At 39.7% G+C, this 20,309-nt stretch overlaps 1 protein-coding gene and 1 non-coding gene across 2 annotated transcripts; one reads left to right on the top strand and one right to left on the bottom strand.

Annotated features, from left to right (window-relative positions):
- Positions 1 to 373: 373 nt before the first annotated feature.
- LOC123653680 (protein HIRA homolog) lies at positions 374 to 18,850 on the top strand. Its single transcript, XM_045589672.1, has 20 exons — positions 374 to 482; positions 551 to 724; positions 994 to 1,155; positions 1,536 to 1,693; positions 1,912 to 2,020; positions 2,153 to 2,313; positions 2,722 to 2,890; positions 3,757 to 3,851; positions 4,127 to 4,330; positions 4,898 to 5,010; positions 5,829 to 5,975; positions 6,053 to 6,278; positions 6,380 to 6,482; positions 7,196 to 7,312; positions 10,001 to 10,147; positions 11,169 to 11,265; positions 12,101 to 12,157; positions 12,828 to 12,958; positions 18,039 to 18,130; positions 18,617 to 18,850. Exons 1-20 carry the CDS (start codon positions 446 to 448, stop codon positions 18,752 to 18,754), a joined length of 2,637 nt encoding a protein of 878 aa, XP_045445628.1. The 5' UTR covers positions 374 to 445; the 3' UTR covers positions 18,755 to 18,850.
- Trnag-gcc lies at positions 18,166 to 18,236 on the bottom strand. The gene has a single exon. It is a non-coding gene; the product is annotated as a tRNA-Gly (tRNA).
- Positions 18,851 to 20,309: the final 1,459 nt, after the last annotated feature.

Consider the following 20,309-nt stretch of genomic DNA (forward strand, 5'->3'; position numbering starts at 1 on the left):
ATACTTATCTATGCGTTCATTAATGTTGGATGTAATTACATTTTCACTAAAAACCCAGTCCCAGACTAATATATTTAGAAATGGTTCGTCAAGTAAGAAGTTCTGACTTCTGAGATAACACACAAAAAATACAATCGAATTGAGAACTTCTGCATTTTTTTTTTTTTTAAGACGGTCGAAAATCAAAATATGAAATAAAATTCGTATTTTCTATTGGAAGTTTTATTTTACCTCTTATTAAATATTAAACTACATCTTAACGCTAATTTTTAGGAATACAAAAAAATATACTTCAAAATTGTACAGTAAGACTTTTATAAAGTTCTTGAACTTTTATCGCCGAGACTCGGGATGTAAAATAAATGTCATTGTCAATTATAAAATTCAGGTGAAAATAAACAAATTAGTTGTTATTTTCGGTAAATTTATCTTCAATTATTTATAAATGAAGCTTTATAAACCCAGTTGGGTCAATCATGATGGTAAGTTACGTAAAATAATGATGGTATAATTGAAGTTCTTTTGTTAATTGTATTCTAATTACTTTCAGAGAAGCCAATATTTTCTGTGGATATACATCCAACAGGCAAGCGGTTTGCGACCGGAGGGCAAGGAGAAGACTCAGGAAGAGTCGTGGTCTGGAACTTAAACCCAGTTTTGTTTAAAGAAGCCGAAGATGACCCAAATGTGCCTAAAATGTTATGTCAAATGGATAACCACTTAGGTTAGAATGCTTTGTACATACTTTATTTATGTATATTATGTATAGAGCTTAAGACAAACAGCAACTGTCTTATAAACCAATGGAAATAATAATATGATCGTTTTGATTCAGAAAATTAACTTCTTCTAAAGTAAAAAAAAATTGTGCATAAAAGTAACCTTTTAACTTTCCTACGTATCTTACATGGAAAGTTGATTTTTAAAATTGTATACATTTTTATTTTATTCTTTTTTCAATTTTTGTTTTAAAGTTGCTATGTAATCTTTCAGCGTGTGTAAATTGTGTACGATGGAGTAACAGCGGTCAGTACTTGGCATCTTGCGGTGATGACAGTTTGGTGATGGTATGGGGTTTGAGTATGGCTGCAGGGACTATTGGAAAACACAAGGCTGAAACTTGGAGGTGTTTGAAAACGCTAAGGGGACATGCTGGTCAGTTACATCTTCAATTAACCTTATTGATTTATTTAGAATTTAAATAAATAAAAAATAGCATAATTTCCTGATAGTACATTGTTGGTTACATTTTTGTTGTAGTAGATTTCTTCTCCTTTTGTTTATTATTAAATGGAAATCTCATTTACAAATTTTTTCCTATTGTAATATAAATGTATGTGTTTGTTTCAATTTTTTATTGTTACAAGCTATTAAAATTTACTATTTGTAATGTTGTGTTACCTGTCATACATAGTTGTAATATGACTTAGATTATTTTATTATTAATTTATTCTTATAAATTAAAAATATTGTTCAAGTATAAAATATTGAAGAAATAGAAATTTATACATTTATATAATTATAATCATTATCAGGTGATGTCCTGGATTTGGCGTGGTCACCGCTAGACAAGTGGCTGGCAAGTTGCAGCGTTGACAATACAATCATTATTTGGAATGCCGAGAAGTTCCCTGAAATGGTGTGCGTGTTAAATGGTCATACTGGTTTAGTGAAGGGTGTTGCTTGGGACCCAGTAAGTTAAATAATTTATATAAGTAATGATTAATGATAATAATAAAATAATGATGTTTATTATTCATATTTACGAGGATAATTAGCATTTATGTACATTTTTTTTTATCATTACTTTTTATATTTAAATTTAAATATAGCTTACACTAATTGTAATACTTTCAAGTGTTAATAATTATAGAGTTCTCAATATACATAATTATGTGTATAATGTTACAGGTGGGAAAATACTTAGCATCCCAATCGGATGATAAATCTCTAAGAGTTTGGAAAACAGCTGATTGGGCGTCTCAGACTGTCATTACTGAATCTTTTGAAGAGTGTGGAGGTGAGCTATATCAATTGTTATAATTTCATGTTAGTTCAAACTAAACTATATGTAGACACAATAAGAAATATAAAAAGCTTATAACCAATAATAACTATTAAATAAATTATTATTAATCTGTTTGGTTGAAAGGCACGACGCACGTGCTGCGCCTGTCGTGGTCTCCAGATGGGCAGTACGTGCTGTCCGCGCACGCCATGAATGGTGGCGGGCCAACCGCGCAGGTAGTGGAGCGCGACAGCTGGCGCTGCGACAAGGACTTCGTGGGCCACCGCAAGGCCGTCACCTGCACTGTGAGTCGCCTCTACTGTTGACTGATTAACTGGGGAGGGGTAAGGGGGCTTAACCTACGTCAACGGGGGGGGAGTGACTTTAGTGAGAAATAAACTTAAAGAAAATTTGATTAAAGAAAATTTAAAAAATTAACATAATTTTTAAACACTATACTATAAGACAGTGTAAATATTCAGAAAAAAAAAATGTTAACTAAAATGCCCAGAGAAAATGAAGTCTAATCTCTGTCTAAATATTCGTTGTTGTCATTCTTTTTTTATTGTTTTGGGTTTGAATTTGTATATAGTTGTCTAGAGTTCATTGTCACACATTGAGTATAATGTAGTTGTATTCGCCTATAATGTAATTTATTTAAGTGTAGTGTAGTTTCCTTGGTCTCTGAATAAATAAGCAAGTGTGTGTGGCAGCGCTTCAACAGCAACATCTTCGTGAAGAAGGGCAAGAAGTGCTGCTGCGCGGCGGTGGGCTCGCGCGACCGCTCGCTGTCCATCTGGCTCACATCGCTCAAGCGCCCGCTGGTCGTCGTGCACGAGCTCTTCAGCGACAGCGTGCTCGATATCTCCTGGAGCTCCGACGGTGAATACACGCAGTTTTATCGACAAAGATACCGTGGCTCTTAGACATAAAGCAGTATAGGCAGTTTTATCTATAGAAGATACCGTGGCTGTTAGACATAAAGCAGTATAGGCAGTTTTATCTATAGAAGGTACCGTGACTGTTAGACATAAAACAGTATAGGCGGTTTTATCTATAGAAGATACCGTGATTGTTAGACATAAAGCAGTATAGGCAGTTTTATCTATAGAAGATACCATGGCTGTTAGACATAAAGCAGTATAGGCAGTTTTATCTATAGAAGATACCGTGGCTGTTAGACATAAAGCAGTATAGGCAGTTTTATGTATAGAAGATATCATGGCTGTTAGACATAAAGCAGTATAGGCAGTTTTATCTATAGAAGATTCCGTGGCTGTTAGACATAAAGCAATATAGGCAGTTTTATCTATAGAAGATTCCGTGGCTGTTAGACATAAAGCAGTATAGGCAGTTTTATCTATAGAAGATACCGTGACTGTTAGACATAAAACAGTATAGGCAGTCTTATCTATAGAAGATACCATGGCTGTTAGACATAATTGTCTAAATCAATTAAGTGAGCTTGCAAATATAGATGGAACAATCACGATTTTCGAATCAAAATTTTTCTGGCACGTCCCTTAAATTAAAGTAATTTACAATTAGAAAATGGGTAAGTTTGGCGTAAGTGGCCAGACAGACGTAGCCTATATAGTTATTTGACATTATTTTTATGTGAGTTAATCTTTTGTTTTGCAAAATTCTCTTTAGATTGTATATAAAAGAAAGTATTAGATTATAAAGTATGAATATTCTTTTAATACTTTTTTGAACTTCTAAAACTTACAATTTTCTTAACCTTTTAGGTCTGAAACTTTTAGCGTGCAGTAAAGACGGCACGGTCGTGTGTATGCAGTTCACTAATAAAGAGATTGGTACACCGCTTACGCTTGAAGAGAAGGTAATACACAATGTTTAGTTATTACATAATGTTTAAATAGGTTTAAATTTAATTATAAAAAATAAAAGGAATATCTTGAATTTTATGTTATGACCTTATGTTGAAATTAATGTAACATGTTGTATTTTTGTAACTGATAATATGTAGAAAAAAAAGAAATATTTGGTTTTACAAAATAATAAATACCTACTTAAAATACAAATTTTGTTCCAACATTGTAACCAATATTTTTACTTTTAATTCACTTTAAATATTTAAATATAAAATTTTTACAGAACACCTTCTACGAAAAGATATATGGCAAGTGTTTGATCAATGAGCCCGGAGGTGATTTTACCTCCAACCTACTTGTGGAGTGTCCGGAGATACTTTTGGCTCGGGAGCGGCAAGACGCTAAGAAAGAACCGCCTAAAGAGGAAAGTACGCCTAAAAGCGAAAAGTCACAGGTATACACACAGAGCTCTAGGGAAGGTTCGGAAGTAGGGTCGGCAACGCGTTTGCGATGCTTCTTGTGCTGTAGGCGTCTAAGGCTAAGGTATTCGCTTACCATCAGGTGAACCGTACGCTTATTTGCCGACCTAGTTGTATGAAAAAAAGTTGTCTCTATATAAAATATCGGAACATATAATTTAATTTGTTTAGTCACGAAGTAACAGCTCTATGTTTTTTGAGCTACAGTTTTAAACAGTAAAATTTCCGCAATCAATTTTATATATATATATATACTACACTACGAGTAATCCTTTCAACAAAAAAATATTCAATTAACCATATTTAACTCTGGTTAAGATGGAATAAGTTTAATAGCAGCAGAGTCCCAAAAAACATATATAAATATTCAGCAAAGCGAGTAGCAACAGTTGTTCTTTTTAAGTATTACTCACCTATTCAGGTTTTCTGCGAAAAAATACCAAATAACTATAATATTTGACTCTCCTTGAGGCAGAATGAATGTAGTAGCAGCAAAGTCTCAAAGAACATTTGTCGACATTTTTCAGCAAGGTGAACAGCAACAGCAGAAACAACAACAGCATTTTGGCACTCAGCCGTCCCCGCTGCCGCCTTTGCGACCTGTCGACCGGCAGATAGAGACTCGGACATCGGATGGCAAACGTCGCATCACGCCCGTCTTCATCCCACTCACAAGCGCTGATGCCAAGTAATACATTGCATCTTACACCCATAATGAATACTCCAGTGCCTGTTTTTTTTTTTTTTTTTTTTTAAGTAAAACCTCCTTGAAGTTGGGAAGGCTTGGGGAGTAAGCTGGTGAATGCATGACGAAAGCGTGACGAAGTGTAATCGGACGAGGCGAACGGAAGTTGAGATTGAAATATAAATTAGTGAAGATAGAAAGAGAGAGTTACGTTTCGTATATTACTGTAGGAGCTTAAGAAGTTTCACTTCAATTGAGTGGTCTAAGGCACACTCGTTTTTTTTTTTTTTTTTAAATATACAACGACGTGCAAACAAGCATGCGACCTACCTGATGGTAAATGGTTACCGTAGCGGTCGCTTGTTACACCAGGAATAAAAAAAATTCTGTCCACGTGTTCGTTGTGTTCGTGCTCTACACACGTAGACTATACTCACACATATTTTATGTACACTCACAAAATTCGTAATTTGCACCTTACACTCATAAACTACAGCAGAACGGCCACATCTGTAACCTTGAGAGTGTTATCGAAATAAAACTATTCTATACGACAATATTGTATATCACATGAAGTTTAATTTAGAAATATACATACATAGTAACTATAATGTATAATCATGCTGAAGTGTTGTTTGTCTTCGTATTAGTTCAAAAATGTTACTATTATTATTTGAAACTGTATTCTACACCAGAGATGCATTCAAATAAAGCTTAAAGATAGAAGAAGAAAGAAGTTATATATTATGAAGTACAATGGGTGAACTTATGGCTATTGATGTAATCCTCTAGTTATGTATAATTGATAATTTTGTTCGCAGCGAATCACTAGGATCCCAGCCGGCTACAGAGAACTGTTTCAGTACATCTTCACAAGGCAAGTCGCGTATTCGTGTAGAGCGACGAGATGATATTATAATACACCCCAATGTTAGTAACCACGCTACCATCCCTGCGAAGACTGGCGGGTGAGAACTTTTATGTTTATATTTGTATATTATACCAACTTGAAAGTACCTACCAATATATAGTTTCTTTCCTGCAGTGGTCTCGAACCTGGTCAACGCCTGCGCAAGCGTACGGCTGCGTCTCTGCCGGGGCCGCGTGCAGACGAGTTACATGCTAAGAGGATGTGTCCCTCGCCCCCACCGGGGGCCCCGTCTACTGCCCCAGCGGGCCCCACCGGGGACCACGCGCCCCCCGCACTGCCTGCCCCCGCGCTCGGCACCGCCGGGCCTGTGGTACGCGCTGCGGGGGCCTTGAGATTACAGGCATGTCACTATCGTCTTTAGCTTATACTCATATTATTATACTACTTATACGTTTAATTTTCAAAATATTTTGTTTAATATGTTTCCTTTTATATTTTCAGGTCTTGAATAGGGCCTGCAATACATACTACGGAACACTGTCGAGACTCGAACTCATACCGAACAACTCCGCTTCGAACGACCCCATCTGGGACACTTATCTAGGTAGGGATTGTTAAAACCTACAAATATTTTACCATATTTTATACATATTGTGAGCTACTGTTTACTCAAATTTCAATCGTTACCATGAAACAACTTGTTCGGATTTTATCGCGTCGTCCCGTGACCATGATTGCTATAAAGTATCCGAAACGTCGGGCTTATAAAAAACTTAATAAACTGCGAAATAGTTGTTTCATATTTTATACATTTTTAAAAAATAATTAAATATTATATTAGATTTTTTTTAAAATTGTAAGCAGTTCAAAAAAAAAAAAGTTAGTAATGATAATTTTTGGGACAAATTAATTATCTTATAAAAACTAAAGCTAATTAAATAGATTAAATACGGCTAAGAGATAACACAGTTCTACTACCACCTTGGAACTGAAAAAGCCGAACGATGGCGGGTTAACCATCCAATGCTGGATGGCTGCTTTAAAATGCACAGGCCGAAGACGGGCAGCAGCGTCTTCGGTGCGACAAAGCCAACTCTGCGGTCACCAACCCGCCTGCCCAGCGTGGTGACTATGGGCAACACACATGAGTTCACTCCATATTTGGCGCGAACTTGTGGAGGATTATGTCCAGCAGTGGACTGCAATAGGCTAAAATGATGATGATGATGAAGTAGATTAAAGTCATCAATATGTACTAAATATTGAAATCCGAGACATCGACAACGTTGGTAAATATAAAAAACCTTCACGTCACAGGTTCGCCCGTATCGTGCATCGCGTGCGACGCGCGCTGGGCGTGCGTGTCGTGTGCGGACGGCGGCCTGCACGCCTGGCGCCTCGCGCCCGCGCCCGTGCGCGCCTTCCCGCACGTCGGTGAGCACACACGCACACACACACACACACGACACGCGCGCTGGGCGTGCGTGTCGTGTGCGGACGGCGGCCTGCACGCCTGGCGCCTCGCGCCCGCGCCCGTGCGCGCCTTCCCGCACGTCGGTGAGCACACACGCACACACACACACACAGGCACACGACACGCGCGCTGGGCGTGCGTGTCGTGTGCGGACGGCGGCCTGCACGCCTGGCGCCTCGCGCCCGCGCCCGTGCGCGCCTTCCCGCACGTCGGTGAGCACACACGCACACACACACACACACGACACGCGCGCTGGGCGTGCGTGTCGTGTGCGGACGGCGGCCTGCACGCCTGGCGCCTCGCGCCCGCGCCCGTGCGCGCCTTCCCGCACGTCGGTGAGCACACACGCACACACACACACACAGGCACACGACACGCGCGCTGGGCGTGCGTGTCGTGTGCGGACGGCGGCCTGCACGCCTGGCGCCTCGCGCCCGCGCCCGTGCGCGCCTTCCCGCACGTCGGTGAGCACACACGCACACACACACACACACGACACGCGCGCTGGGCGTGCGTGTCGTGTGCGGACGGCGGCCTGCACGCCTGGCGCCTCGCGCCCGCGCCCGTGCGCGCCTTCCCGCACGTCGGTGAGCACACACGCACACACACACACACACGACACGCGCGCTGGGCGTGCGTGTCGTGTGCGGACGGCGGCCTGCACGCCTGGCGCCTCGCGCCCGCGCCCGTGCGCGCCTTCCCGCACGTCGGTGAGCACACACGCACACACACACACACACGACACGCGCGCTGGGCGTGCGTGTCGTGTGCGGACGGCGGCCTGCACGCCTGGCGCCTCGCGCCCGCGCCCGTGCGCGCCTTCCCGCACGTCGGTGAGCACACACGCACACACACACACACAGGCACCCGACACGCGCGCTGGGCGTGCGTGTCGTGTGCGGACGGCGGCCTGCACGCCTGGCGCCTCGCGCCCGCGCCCGTGCGCGCCTTCCCGCACGTCGGTGAGCACACACGCACACACACACACACAGGCACACGACACGCGCGCTGGGCGTGCGTGTCGTGTGCGGACGGCGGCCTGCACGCCTGGCGCCTCGCGCCCGCGCCCGTGCGCGCCTTCCCGCACGTCGGTGAGCACACACGCACACACACACACACACGACACGCGCGCTGGGCGTGCGTGTCGTGTGCGGACGGCGGCCTGCACGCCTGGCGCCTCGCGCCCGCGCCCGTGCGCGCCTTCCCGCACGTCGGTGAGCACACACGCACACACACACACACACGACACGCGCGCTGGGCGTGCGTGTCGTGTGCGGACGGCGGCCTGCACGCCTGGCGCCTCGCGCCCGCGCCCGTGCGCGCCTTCCCGCACGTCGGTGAGCACACACGCACACACACACACACACGACACGCGCGCTGGGCGTGCGTGTCGTGTGCGGACGGCGGCCTGCACGCCTGGCGCCTCGCGCCCGCGCCCGTGCGCGCCTTCCCGCACGTCGGTGAGCACACACGCACACACACACACACAGGCACACGACACGCGCGCTGGGCGTGCGTGTCGTGTGCGGACGGCGGCCTGCACGCCTGGCGCCTCGCGCCCGCGCCCGTGCGCGCCTTCCCGCACGTCGGTGAGCACACACGCACACACACACACACACGACACGCGCGCTGGGCGTGCGTGTCGTGTGCGGACGGCGGCCTGCACGCCTGGCGCCTCGCGCCCGCGCCCGTGCGCGCCTTCCCGCACGTCGGTGAGCACACACGCACACACACACACACACGACACGCGCGCTGGGCGTGCGTGTCGTGTGCGGACGGCGGCCTGCACGCCTGGCGCCTCGCGCCCGCGCCCGTGCGCGCCTTCCCGCACGTCGGTGAGCACACACGCACACACACACACACACGACACGCGCGCTGGGCGTGCGTGTCGTGTGCGGACGGCGGCCTGCACGCCTGGCGCCTCGCGCCCGCGCCCGTGCGCGCCTTCCCGCACGTCGGTGAGCACACACGCACACACACACACACACACAGACGCATACACACACCCACGCATACACACACACACGCATACACACACACGCATACACACAAACGCATATACACAGACACACGCGCATACACACACACACACACACACACACACACACGCATACACACACACACACACAAACACACACGCGCATACACACACACACACACGCATACACACACACACACACAAACACACACCCACACACACACACACACACACACACACACATACACACCCGCGCACACACACACACACACACACACACACACACACACACACACACACACGCACGCACGCACGCACGAACGTATGCAAATACACACATACAAATATATACTACTCATAAACATAGCCACACACGTACTTACGAGTACTCATATTTAAATACTTAAGGTAGTACTTAAGTTTAATTACACTAAAATTTTATATTTATTTATATAGTTAATATTACTTATACTGTCACATCAGAAATTTTACACTATGCACCCTTTTGTATGCCGCCCGGGCCATGGCCTTACTACCTACGCCACTGTCAAACTTCTTCAAACACAATATTTGAATCCATTCAATAATCATACGTGTAATATTATGTATATACGAACAAGAAACCGTTTTTTCATATAAATTTAAACTAACCTAATCTTAATAATTACAGCCCTACCGGCCCAAGCGGCCAAAATGTATTTATCTGGTGACACCCTGACGGTGGTCACCATATCTGCAGAGATTGCTGTATGGGACCTATCGGCTGCCACTTGTCTCATTCGACCGTTGTCTTTTAGGAATCTACTCTCACATGGGGGTAAGCTTATTTTGATTAATGTCTTAACGTAATTTGTATGATGTCAATATGTATGCCTCTGTAATTATAGTATGCTGTGTCCTAATGCTAAGTAAATTCCCCACCCTCCCTTGTCATATAGCTTGGAATAATAACTTTAAATGTGATGTTTTTAAGCTTATAATTTTATTTAATAAACAGGTTTCCTAATTTAAAAAAAAATGTGTGCGTGTACTAGTGTACACACGTATGAAGTGAAACATTTTTATGACCTTATTTTTCGAAAAATGATATACTATATGCATCTTTACAAGATTGGTTATTAAAGTTAAATTAGATAAAGTTTAACAAAAGGCTTTTACTATCATAAACATGAATACAATTATTTCATTTTACCTTATTACTAAGATTATTACAGAATTTCATTAATTGTAATAAAATTTTTACTATCATTGTTATCGTAATTACATATTTTCGTTATTAGTGGTAACTGAAATATGAAATATATTGTTTACATTCCACAAGATTTACTACACTAATTGTCACTTCTCTGTGTACACTTCCCTACCGCTTTCACTACGCTGTGTCCTATATGCCCAAAGGTTGTCTGGAAGAGATCGCTACTCTAGCGATAAGACCGCCTTTGTACACTGTTTTTTTTTTTTATTTGTAATATGTTATTGTGTTTGTACAATAAAGAGTATCTATCTATCTATCTATCTATCTATCTATCTAAGATTTAGTAACCGAGTAATAGTACCGAGTAGTCTTAGATATACGAAACGTGACTTGCTATGAGAGAAGGAGAGAAAGAAAATGTGTGCCCGCACCTTTCTCTGTTGCTCCGTTCGTCTCGCCTGATTACACACTTCATAATCCTCTTATCACGCATTCACCAGCTTACTCCCCAAGTCAAGCGCGCGTAAAGAAGTTATACTTCAAAAATATTTATATGTTGTTTAAATTTCTTTTTAGCATATTATTTAATACCTACTTTACAAATAGGATTTTACGCTAATAATATTTATTTTATCAATTTCAGTGACAGTAACAAACTGTTCGTTATTAGAAGACGGCAACCCTATGATCACACTCAGCAATGGAAAAAGTTATATTTATTGCAAAAAGTTATGCGCATGGTAAGTATTTGTGCTACTTTCTAGACTGTAGCTGAATTAAAATATTTTTCGAATTAAGCACTTAGTTTGTTAATTTTTTTCACTCTATGGATTAAATCGTTTAACATAGGACCAGACGATCCCGTGTGTTTGTTATAAGAAATAATTGTGTTTGCACACAAACGAAGAAAAACCGACTTCAATTATATCGACAAATAATACAACGTAGGTAGACGAAAAGATAGTCAAGTAAATACGCATTATCAAAGATTACTCCAAAAGTTGTAATCATAAACATGAGACCCCATGATAAACATCGGCTTTCGATTAAATTAAAAATCATTAAAATCGGTACACCCAGTAAAAAGTTTGCGGATTTTCGAGAGTTTGCCTCGATTTCTCTGGGATCTCATCATCAGATCCTGGTTTCCTTATCATGGTACCAAACTAAGGATATCTCCCTTCCAACAAAAAAAGAATTATCAAAATCGGTTCATAAACGACGGAGTTATCCTCGAAATATATATATACATATATAAATATATATATATATATGTTCGCTCCTATATATATATAGATCGAACCTGCATCTCTGACTTACCGTGTCGGTGTTCTAGCCAATTAAGCTATGGAACGATGTCACCGTTCGATCGAAATTTTTGATATGATGATTTTATATTCCGTCTAAGCGACCGACACTCCGACCGACCGACTGGCTAGAGCACCGACACGGTCAGTCGGAAATGCAGGTGCGATCCCCGCTGAAACGGTCGATTTTTGATATGATATTAAAAATTGTTTAAAATAAAGTGGTTTGTTTTCGAGCTATTCGCTGACGACGCGTGTGTGTCGCCAGGGTGGTGTGGTCGGACGCCGGCGACCCGCTGCGGCGCGCGGGCGGCGGCGCGGGCGCGCGCGCACCGTCGCGCACGCGCACGCACGTGCCGGCGCTGCGGCCGCACGCGTACGTACCGGGCTGCTGCGGGCTGCTGCGGGCTGCTGCGGGCTGCTGCGGGCTGCCCCGCGGGCCTCCGTGGGGGGGTCGCCCCCGCTGCGCCACTGGCGACGGATGTATTGCCCACTCTGGGCGACGGTCGCTGGCAGCTGTGTATGATGACAACCGGGACCGACAGCTTAAAGTGCTCTCGGTGGCAAGCCGGGGAGAGCCACAAGGACAACCAAAAAACGTTGAACAAACTGAAAAACAAATATTTGTAGGAATGGAATCGAACCCGCGACCGCGCCGACGTCTACATAGACGCCAATAGAATACTCGCACCACTAGACCATAGCGGTCATCATCAGTCATCGTCATCGGTTCTGTATTATATTACAAAAAATAAAACGAGCGTGCTCTAAACCACATGATTGAAGTAAATCTTACAAAACGTAACTCTCTCTTTTTTTTATCTTTACTGCCTTAAATCTCCCGTTCGACTTCCGTTCGCTCCGTATCATACATTTCGTAACCCTCTCGTCACGAATTCACCAGTTTATTCCCCAAATCGAGCGTACGTAAAGAAGTTTAACTTCAAAATCTATGCTTCTATATAGATATAATAGCGCGTCTTGTGGTGTTACAGCCGGTCCCGGTCCCAGTGGGGCGCGGCCCGAAGCTGGCTGGAGGCCCAGCTGGCCGCCTGTCTCCACCTACGTCTCGCCAATGACTACAGACACTGGCTCCTAGCCCTCTTTGAACACCTGCTGCAGCACGGTAACACCAATATGCATTCAGCCTGTATAGCCAATGCTGGGCATAGTTATTATTATTATAGGCCTCTTTCAGTATGTTTCAGTTTGGAACTTAATCCACCACACCACTCCACTGCGGGTTGGTGGATATGTTCCCTACTAGTAACAAATAACAACAGTACAGCTATCAGGTATTTATGATAACAACCGGGACCGACGGCTTAACGTGCTCTCTGAGACACGGTGGGGAGACCCACAAAGACAGACATCCAAACCGGATAGAAATATTTGTACACATTCAAATATCTAATCTGAGTGGGAATCGAACCCGTATACCGTTTTAGGTGACTATACGCACCACTACACCAGAGCCAATATGCCATATACTATTTACCCGTTTAGTTAGCACTCCACTTTGAACTCTCGTCACAGACTAGAATTTTTATTAATTTTTTTATTACTAACAGTGACACGCGATTTTACCTGCGTAATTTCGTGGGAATGTTGGAACTAAAAGTAGCTCCTGTGTTATTAAACATCTCCAGCTATCTACGTACTGTTTCATTGAAATCGGTCCAGTAGTTTTTGCGTGAAGGAGTAACAAACATACATCCTCACAAACTTTCGTTTTATAAGTTTAAAGTTAATTTGTAGGATTGTACATTATGTTGACATTATTAAATAAACTAAACACTGAGAAAATAGTTTGTCTACTCGTAAGAGGGTTACGCTCGCTCGTGATTCATTTATCGACTTATAAAAAAGACCTTAGGGCCTGTATCACCACTTGTGGATAAGGTTATCCTGCAAAAAGGTCACGATTATACTTTAACAGCAGGAGGAAGATAGGCCGTTAGGATCTGTGTCACCTCAATTAAATAACTATAACTTTTAAACTCTTAAAAAGGAGGAGGTTCTCAATTAACTGTATTAGTTTTTTTATATGTATGTTATTACAGAACTTTTGACTGGGTGGACCGATTTCGACAAAAAAATTTTAAACATTTTTGAATATCATATCAAAAATTGACCGCTCCAACGGGATTCGAACCCGCGTCTCCGACTGACCGTGTCGGCGCTCTAGCCAATTAAGCTATGGAACGATGTACCCGCTAGAGCGAAATTTTTGATATGATGATTTTTACTTTCGGTTTAAGGACGCTATCACATTTTTCACTCGCTCAAGTTTAGGTATTTAAATCGCAACACAATAACATTACGCGTACGCACACATTGATACCGCTATCTGCTCGATTTTGTACCGACGTAACTAATCTTGGTACTTGAAAGTATTAATTTTTAATTTTACTGGTATTGATTAGTAAATTTAGTTGTAAGTTTAAAGTCGAACTTGGTAACTGTTACTAAGTACCTACTATTCACGGAACCTCTTCCCTATTCTGTTTATGACGATGTCTTAAGGCGTCAGGGTATCTACTACTCGTTCGTCGTACTATACAATAAAATATAATAGATAATAATACGCTTATTTTTATAATTCAAAATCACATACAATTTTAAGTTATATTATTATAGTTTTAACATTATAATAATATAAACATAACATATTTTACGTAAACAATCTATACAAATAAATAAAATTGGAGTGTCCTTTAGTTATATTAAAATACTGCTTTTTACTAAATGCATACGGATGTATACACGGTCCATATAACAAAATAACATTTTTCCAATTTTTGTCTGTCTGTCTGTCGGTATGTTCCGGCTAATCTCTGAAACGGGTGGACCGATTTTGACGGTACTTTCACTGGGATATATCTTATGCAATAAGGAGTAACATAGGCTGCTTCTATTTTAGAAATTTATTTATTTTATAACTCTGCAAACGGAACAATGATGATGATGATGAATGTAAATTTAAAATAAAATAATTTTTAACAAAAAAAAAAACCGACTTCAAACAGGAAACTTCTTCAATATTATAAAATATTTATTTAATCATTTCTGATTAACTAAATCAAAATACGAATTACTTTGTACTAAGTAAGTTTATTTTTCACTTTTTAGTTTCCTGTTAGAAGTCGGTTTTTTTTTGTTAAAAATTATTTTATTTTACAATTTTTAGTGATGGGTAGACCTAACAAGGATGCTTTTTCTCTTGTGTCGGGGGTCCGGAAACATACACAATACACAAGCACAAACACCCAGATCATGACAAACATCTTATATGGCCAATACAAATGTCTGTCCTGCGCGGAGATTGAACCCACTAACGCCAGCGCAACAGCCAGTGCTGTGACCGCTGCGCTAACGCGTCGACATACTATGAGTAAAGTTCGCTATCAGGTGCACGTAATAACAACCGGGACTGACAGCCTAGCGTGTTCTCCGAGGCTAGGTTGGGAGAACCACAAGGATTAACAACTAGACTGAAAATAAATATTTGTATAAACATAAATATCCACTCCAAGCGGGAATTGAACCCGCGACCGTCAGTGTTTAGGCGCCGCCGACGCGGCACATGCACCATTATATCAAAGCGGTCGTCAAACAGCAAAAGGTAACTGCTGTAAATTGTTGAGAAATTCCCTCGAGTGTTTATGGGCTCCATCATCAAACCTGGTCCTGTGACACAGATGACCACACAGCAGGTAATTCCTCGAATATCTTTCGTCTCCATCATCAGACTGTAATGGCACTTGTAACTCATATAGGTGCAAAGTTCTCATCGATAGAAACGAATTAAGTTCAAACAGCAGGTAATTGCTATAAATCGTTAAAGAGTTCCCTCGACTATCTTTTGTCTCCATCATCAGACTGTAATGGCACTTATAACTAATACAGGTGCAAAGTTCTCATCAATAGAAACGAATTAAGATCAAAAAGCAGGTAATTGCTATAAATTGTTGAAGAGTTCCCTCGACTATCTTTCTTCTCCATCATCAATCAGATCGACTCCAGACCTTTATTAAATAGTAGTGCTTTATAGTACTTAATGAAAACATGATTAAATTTACTAGTCACCCGTACGATTTTTGAAAGTTTCCCTCGATTTCTCTGGGATCCCATCATCAGATCCTAGTTTCCTTATCATAGTACCAAACTAGGGATATCTCCTTTCCAACAAAAAAAGAATTATCAAAATCGGTTCATAAACGAAAAAGTTATCTCCGAACATACATTAAAATATATATATATATATACGGTCGAATTGAGTAACCTCCTCCTTTTTTTGAAGTCGGTTGAAAGGAAGACAAATTGCAAAGATTACTTATTATTATTGATTATTATATATAAACCAGATGCATAGCAAAGATAATCGATTGTGAAGTATCAATTTCGTCCAAGCACAGTACACACAAAAAACTCATTTTTTACGTAATTATTACTTGCGCTGAAGCGATACAGCTGTGCTTCCATGAGCGCGTTTCGGCGCGGAATGACGAACGACGATGGTTCACTTGTAAAAAATGTATGAAGAAATTTGAGAGCGTTTCTTATTTTTCTCATAAATGGAAATATTATTTATTTTTATATAAAATATCTAGCGCTACGCATAGAGGACTAAATAAGCAACAATTTCTTAGTGTATTTATTTTTCTTAGTGCAGTGTATTTAGGCTATAATGGTTCCAAGTCAGACCCGTCTTTTTTTAATTTTTTGCGATTTCTGTGATGGTTAAACTGTATTTGTGTGAAAAGTTTGTATGGGGCTATAGAATTTTTATGGTCTCACTCGGAGATGAATATATTATCTTTCATTTGAAACCAAGATATCCTCTCAGGGTGACTCCTAATTAATTAAAATGGTACGTGAAAAACACTGATATTTGTAGAAAAATGTGATAGCGTCCTTAAGCGAACCGTGGCGCCGTCTATAGTGAGTTCTTTACAGAGACCCGTAACTATTCAAAGTTTCATATTACAATGAAAATCTTTGACAGGAGACGACACCATGCTATTTTTAATATGTACGATTTTATTTTTGTGTTACCCACAATTAGGAATTCTAAACATTTTTGAATATCATATCAAAAATTGACCGCTCCAGCGGGATTCGAACCCGCGTCTCCGACTGAGCTCTAGCCAATTAAGCTATGGAACGATGTACCCGCTAGAGCGAAATTTTTGATAAAATGATTTTTACTTTCGGTTTAAGCGAACCTAAACATTTTTCTAAACATTTTTGATATTCAAAAATGTTTAGAATTCCTAATTGTGGGTAACACAAAAATAAAATCGTACATATTAAAAAAATTTTAATCGAAAAGTGGTGTTTCATTTGGTCCCACTTAATTTTTTTTGAGATCTAACAACTTTTCGAGTTATAATCTAATAATGCGTTTTTACTTGACTATTTTTCGTCGACCTACGCTGTATTATACCGCATAACTTGTTACTGGGTGTACCGATTTTGATGATTTTTAATTTAATCGAAAGCTGATTTTTATCTTGTGGTCACATTTAAATTTCATCGAGATTTGATAACAACTGTTTGAGTAATCTTTGATAATGCGTATTTACTTGACTATATTTTCGTCTACCTACCTATTGAATTGTTGTCGATGTAATTGAAGTCGGTTTTTTTTCGTTTGCGAGCAAATTCAATTATTTTTGCAAATAGAAAAATGTCAAAAAATACAGTGGAATTCGACGGTTAAAATGAAGAATTATGCAAGTTTTTATTAAAAATAAATTAATAGATAAAGCGTATTATGTGGTGCGGGATTACATGTGTGGAGACTTAGTAACGTTAAATTTCATGAAAGATATTACTAATTTTGTACGAAAACAGTTTATATATTATTTTCAAAGGAGTAACTGCGGAGTTTCTTGCCGATTCTTCTCTGCAGAATCTACTACTATCTAAAAATTTTAATTTGTTAAATGCCGATTCGAAGGTGCTTTTGAAGCCTATCTGAATGAAGTTATTTTAGATTTTGATTTTATCTTTGAAATTTATTAATTTAAATTTTTACTCCAGTAGGTTATTAGTACAACTTATTTAATAGTGTCTAATCTGTATATAAATACTTTTTAATTTTTGTATTTAATAGAATTTTTCTTTATTATTTTTTATATAAAAAATAGAAATAAATAACAAAGCATAATTTTAGTAATGAAAGCATTGTAATTCTGCAGGAACAGAAGAACAGTTAAGAAATATTTTGGACGATATGCTCGGGCCGAGTCACTGCACGTCAACACCTAGAAAATGGCAGAACACGATATTGGTAATTGACAAAAAAAAAAAATTAAAAAATGAGAATGCATCGGCCGGGAATCGAACCCGGGCCGCCCGCGTGGCAGGCGAGCATTCTACCACTGAACCACCGATGCTGCGATAGAAGTAACGAAATATTGGAATTGATTAAAATTGTTTATATAATTTTATTACAAAAAAGTAAAAAATAATTGTTTATGATTCTGTACAAATAATTTTATATTTTTTCGCTAGCTTATTGCAAAATTATAGGTTATAAATATCTGTGATAACAAATAAAATTAAAAACAATATTTATTCAAAGGAAGATATTTTTATTATCTTTATTGCAATAATCTATGGATATATAAAATTAATTGCATTAAAATAACAATGACATCTTAAGAATCAACTTTGATTAATCACATGTTTACTCCTAGGTTGTCTAGTTATATTTTAAAATCTTACAAACTCGACTATTTTATATAAATTAAGTCATAAATCATATTAATTCCAGGGTATAAAGAAACATGAGATTCTAGAAGAAATGCTTGCACTACTTGTAAGGCAGCTACAGTGGCAGCGACTGTATACAGAATACTCGGACCAGCTGAACATCGTCAAGGAATCCAACACAATTGTCAATGGACACTAAAATGTCACAAAATTTTAAAGATACATTTCACAAATCACTTGCTTTAGCTGTTCTCCGTGGTTCCAGTCGTATTCATTAGAGAAAAAACGTACTAAACGTTTTTTTTTTTTTCAATCAAATTATTATATAGCCATATAAGCCTTTCCCGGTTAATGGGATATCTAATACAAAATTAAATTTTCATTTTGAAGTAGTCGTTCCTGTAATCAGCGCATTCAAACAAACGAACTCTGCAGCTTTATAATATTAGTATAGATATAGGGAAATTTAGAATAAAAGTAATTTTTTTTTCAAACTTCATTAAATGAAATAGTATACAAAAAAGTCAAAAAAGGCGAAACAAAAATTAACAAAACAAAATAGCGATGACAAATAATTACACGGATCAAATTAAGAAATTGTTCAATGTCAGTATTATATATTTTGAGAAACATCTATATATAAAATTGTTAGTCAAATACAATTTGTAGATGGAACATTACAAAAAATTATTGATCTCTTTAGTTTTGCGTCAATTTGATACGAATTGTTTGACAAATGTCATGTGAGTTGGTGATGAAAAAGTGTGGTAAAGAATCATAATTATCTCAATTAATTTTGAGGATGTTTTAAATGTGTTCAGAATTCTTTCTAACCCCTTGCAAACAACATAAAATATATTACATACACAAAGATGAAGGGAGATATGTACAATTTATGTTATACTAACTGCGCCTCGCGAGTTTTACTCGTTATTTCCAATCCAGTGAACATGTTAGAATTAAAAGCATAGGTTTTTTTTCTATACTAACAATCTTTCGCATTTATAATATTAGTTGGAGGTTTGTTCACGGGCAACGGTGCACATACAATGTATGTAGTAAATATCCCGTTTTATATATAAATAATAGTATTCCATACACAGGCCGAAGACGTCTTCGGTGCGACAAAGCCAGCCCTGCGGTCACCAACCCGCCTGCCCAGCGTGGTGACTATGGGCAACACACATGAGTTCACGCCATTTTTTGGCGCGAACTTGTGGAGGCCTATATCCAGCAGTGGACTGCGATAGGCTGAAGTGATGATGATGAATAGTATTCCAAGTTTAATTATGTTTTATTTAATGTATTTACAAAAAAGCGAATACGATAGACTGAATACTGTTTAGTAAACATTGAACATATATGGGATGCTACAGAATATTAGTTCTGTAAATTCTGTAATATTCTCTAAGTTCTGTAGTTTCGATTTTAAATGATTTATGTTCATCATATTACAACATATTAATATGTGTGGAATTATGGATTATGTTATGAGTATTCCTAGTAAAACTTAGCGATTGTTTTAAATAATTTTTTTGTAAGATATTAAATAAAAAGTATTAATAAACTTTTCTAAAACATTTTATTGGGTTATGTGTAAGAGAAGGAAATGACGCTAAACAGACTTTACGCTGATGAAAAATAAACTTTGCTCAACGTTACCGAATTGTTTACAAGTATAATTTAAGGCTTTGATGATAGTCACAGTAGAAAAATATCGATATTGTTCGATAAACGATAAAGTTGACGGAAAA

Source organism: Melitaea cinxia, chromosome 5, assembly GCF_905220565.1.
Source record: "Melitaea cinxia chromosome 5, ilMelCinx1.1, whole genome shotgun sequence".
NCBI lineage: Eukaryota > Metazoa > Arthropoda > Insecta > Lepidoptera > Nymphalidae > Melitaea > Melitaea cinxia.

Excerpts from the sequence above, each read along its gene's own strand:
- LOC123653680 (XM_045589672.1), top strand. The coding sequence starts at position 446 with ATGAAGCTTTATAAACCCAGTTGGGTCAATCATGATG. Across the intron at positions 1,694-1,911 it reads AGGGTGTTGCTTGGGACCCA|GTGGGAAAATACTTAGCATC; the intron begins GTAAGTTAAATA and ends ATAATGTTACAG. Across the intron at positions 6,279-6,379 it reads CGGGGGCCTTGAGATTACAG|GTCTTGAATAGGGCCTGCAA; the intron begins GCATGTCACTAT and ends TTATATTTTCAG.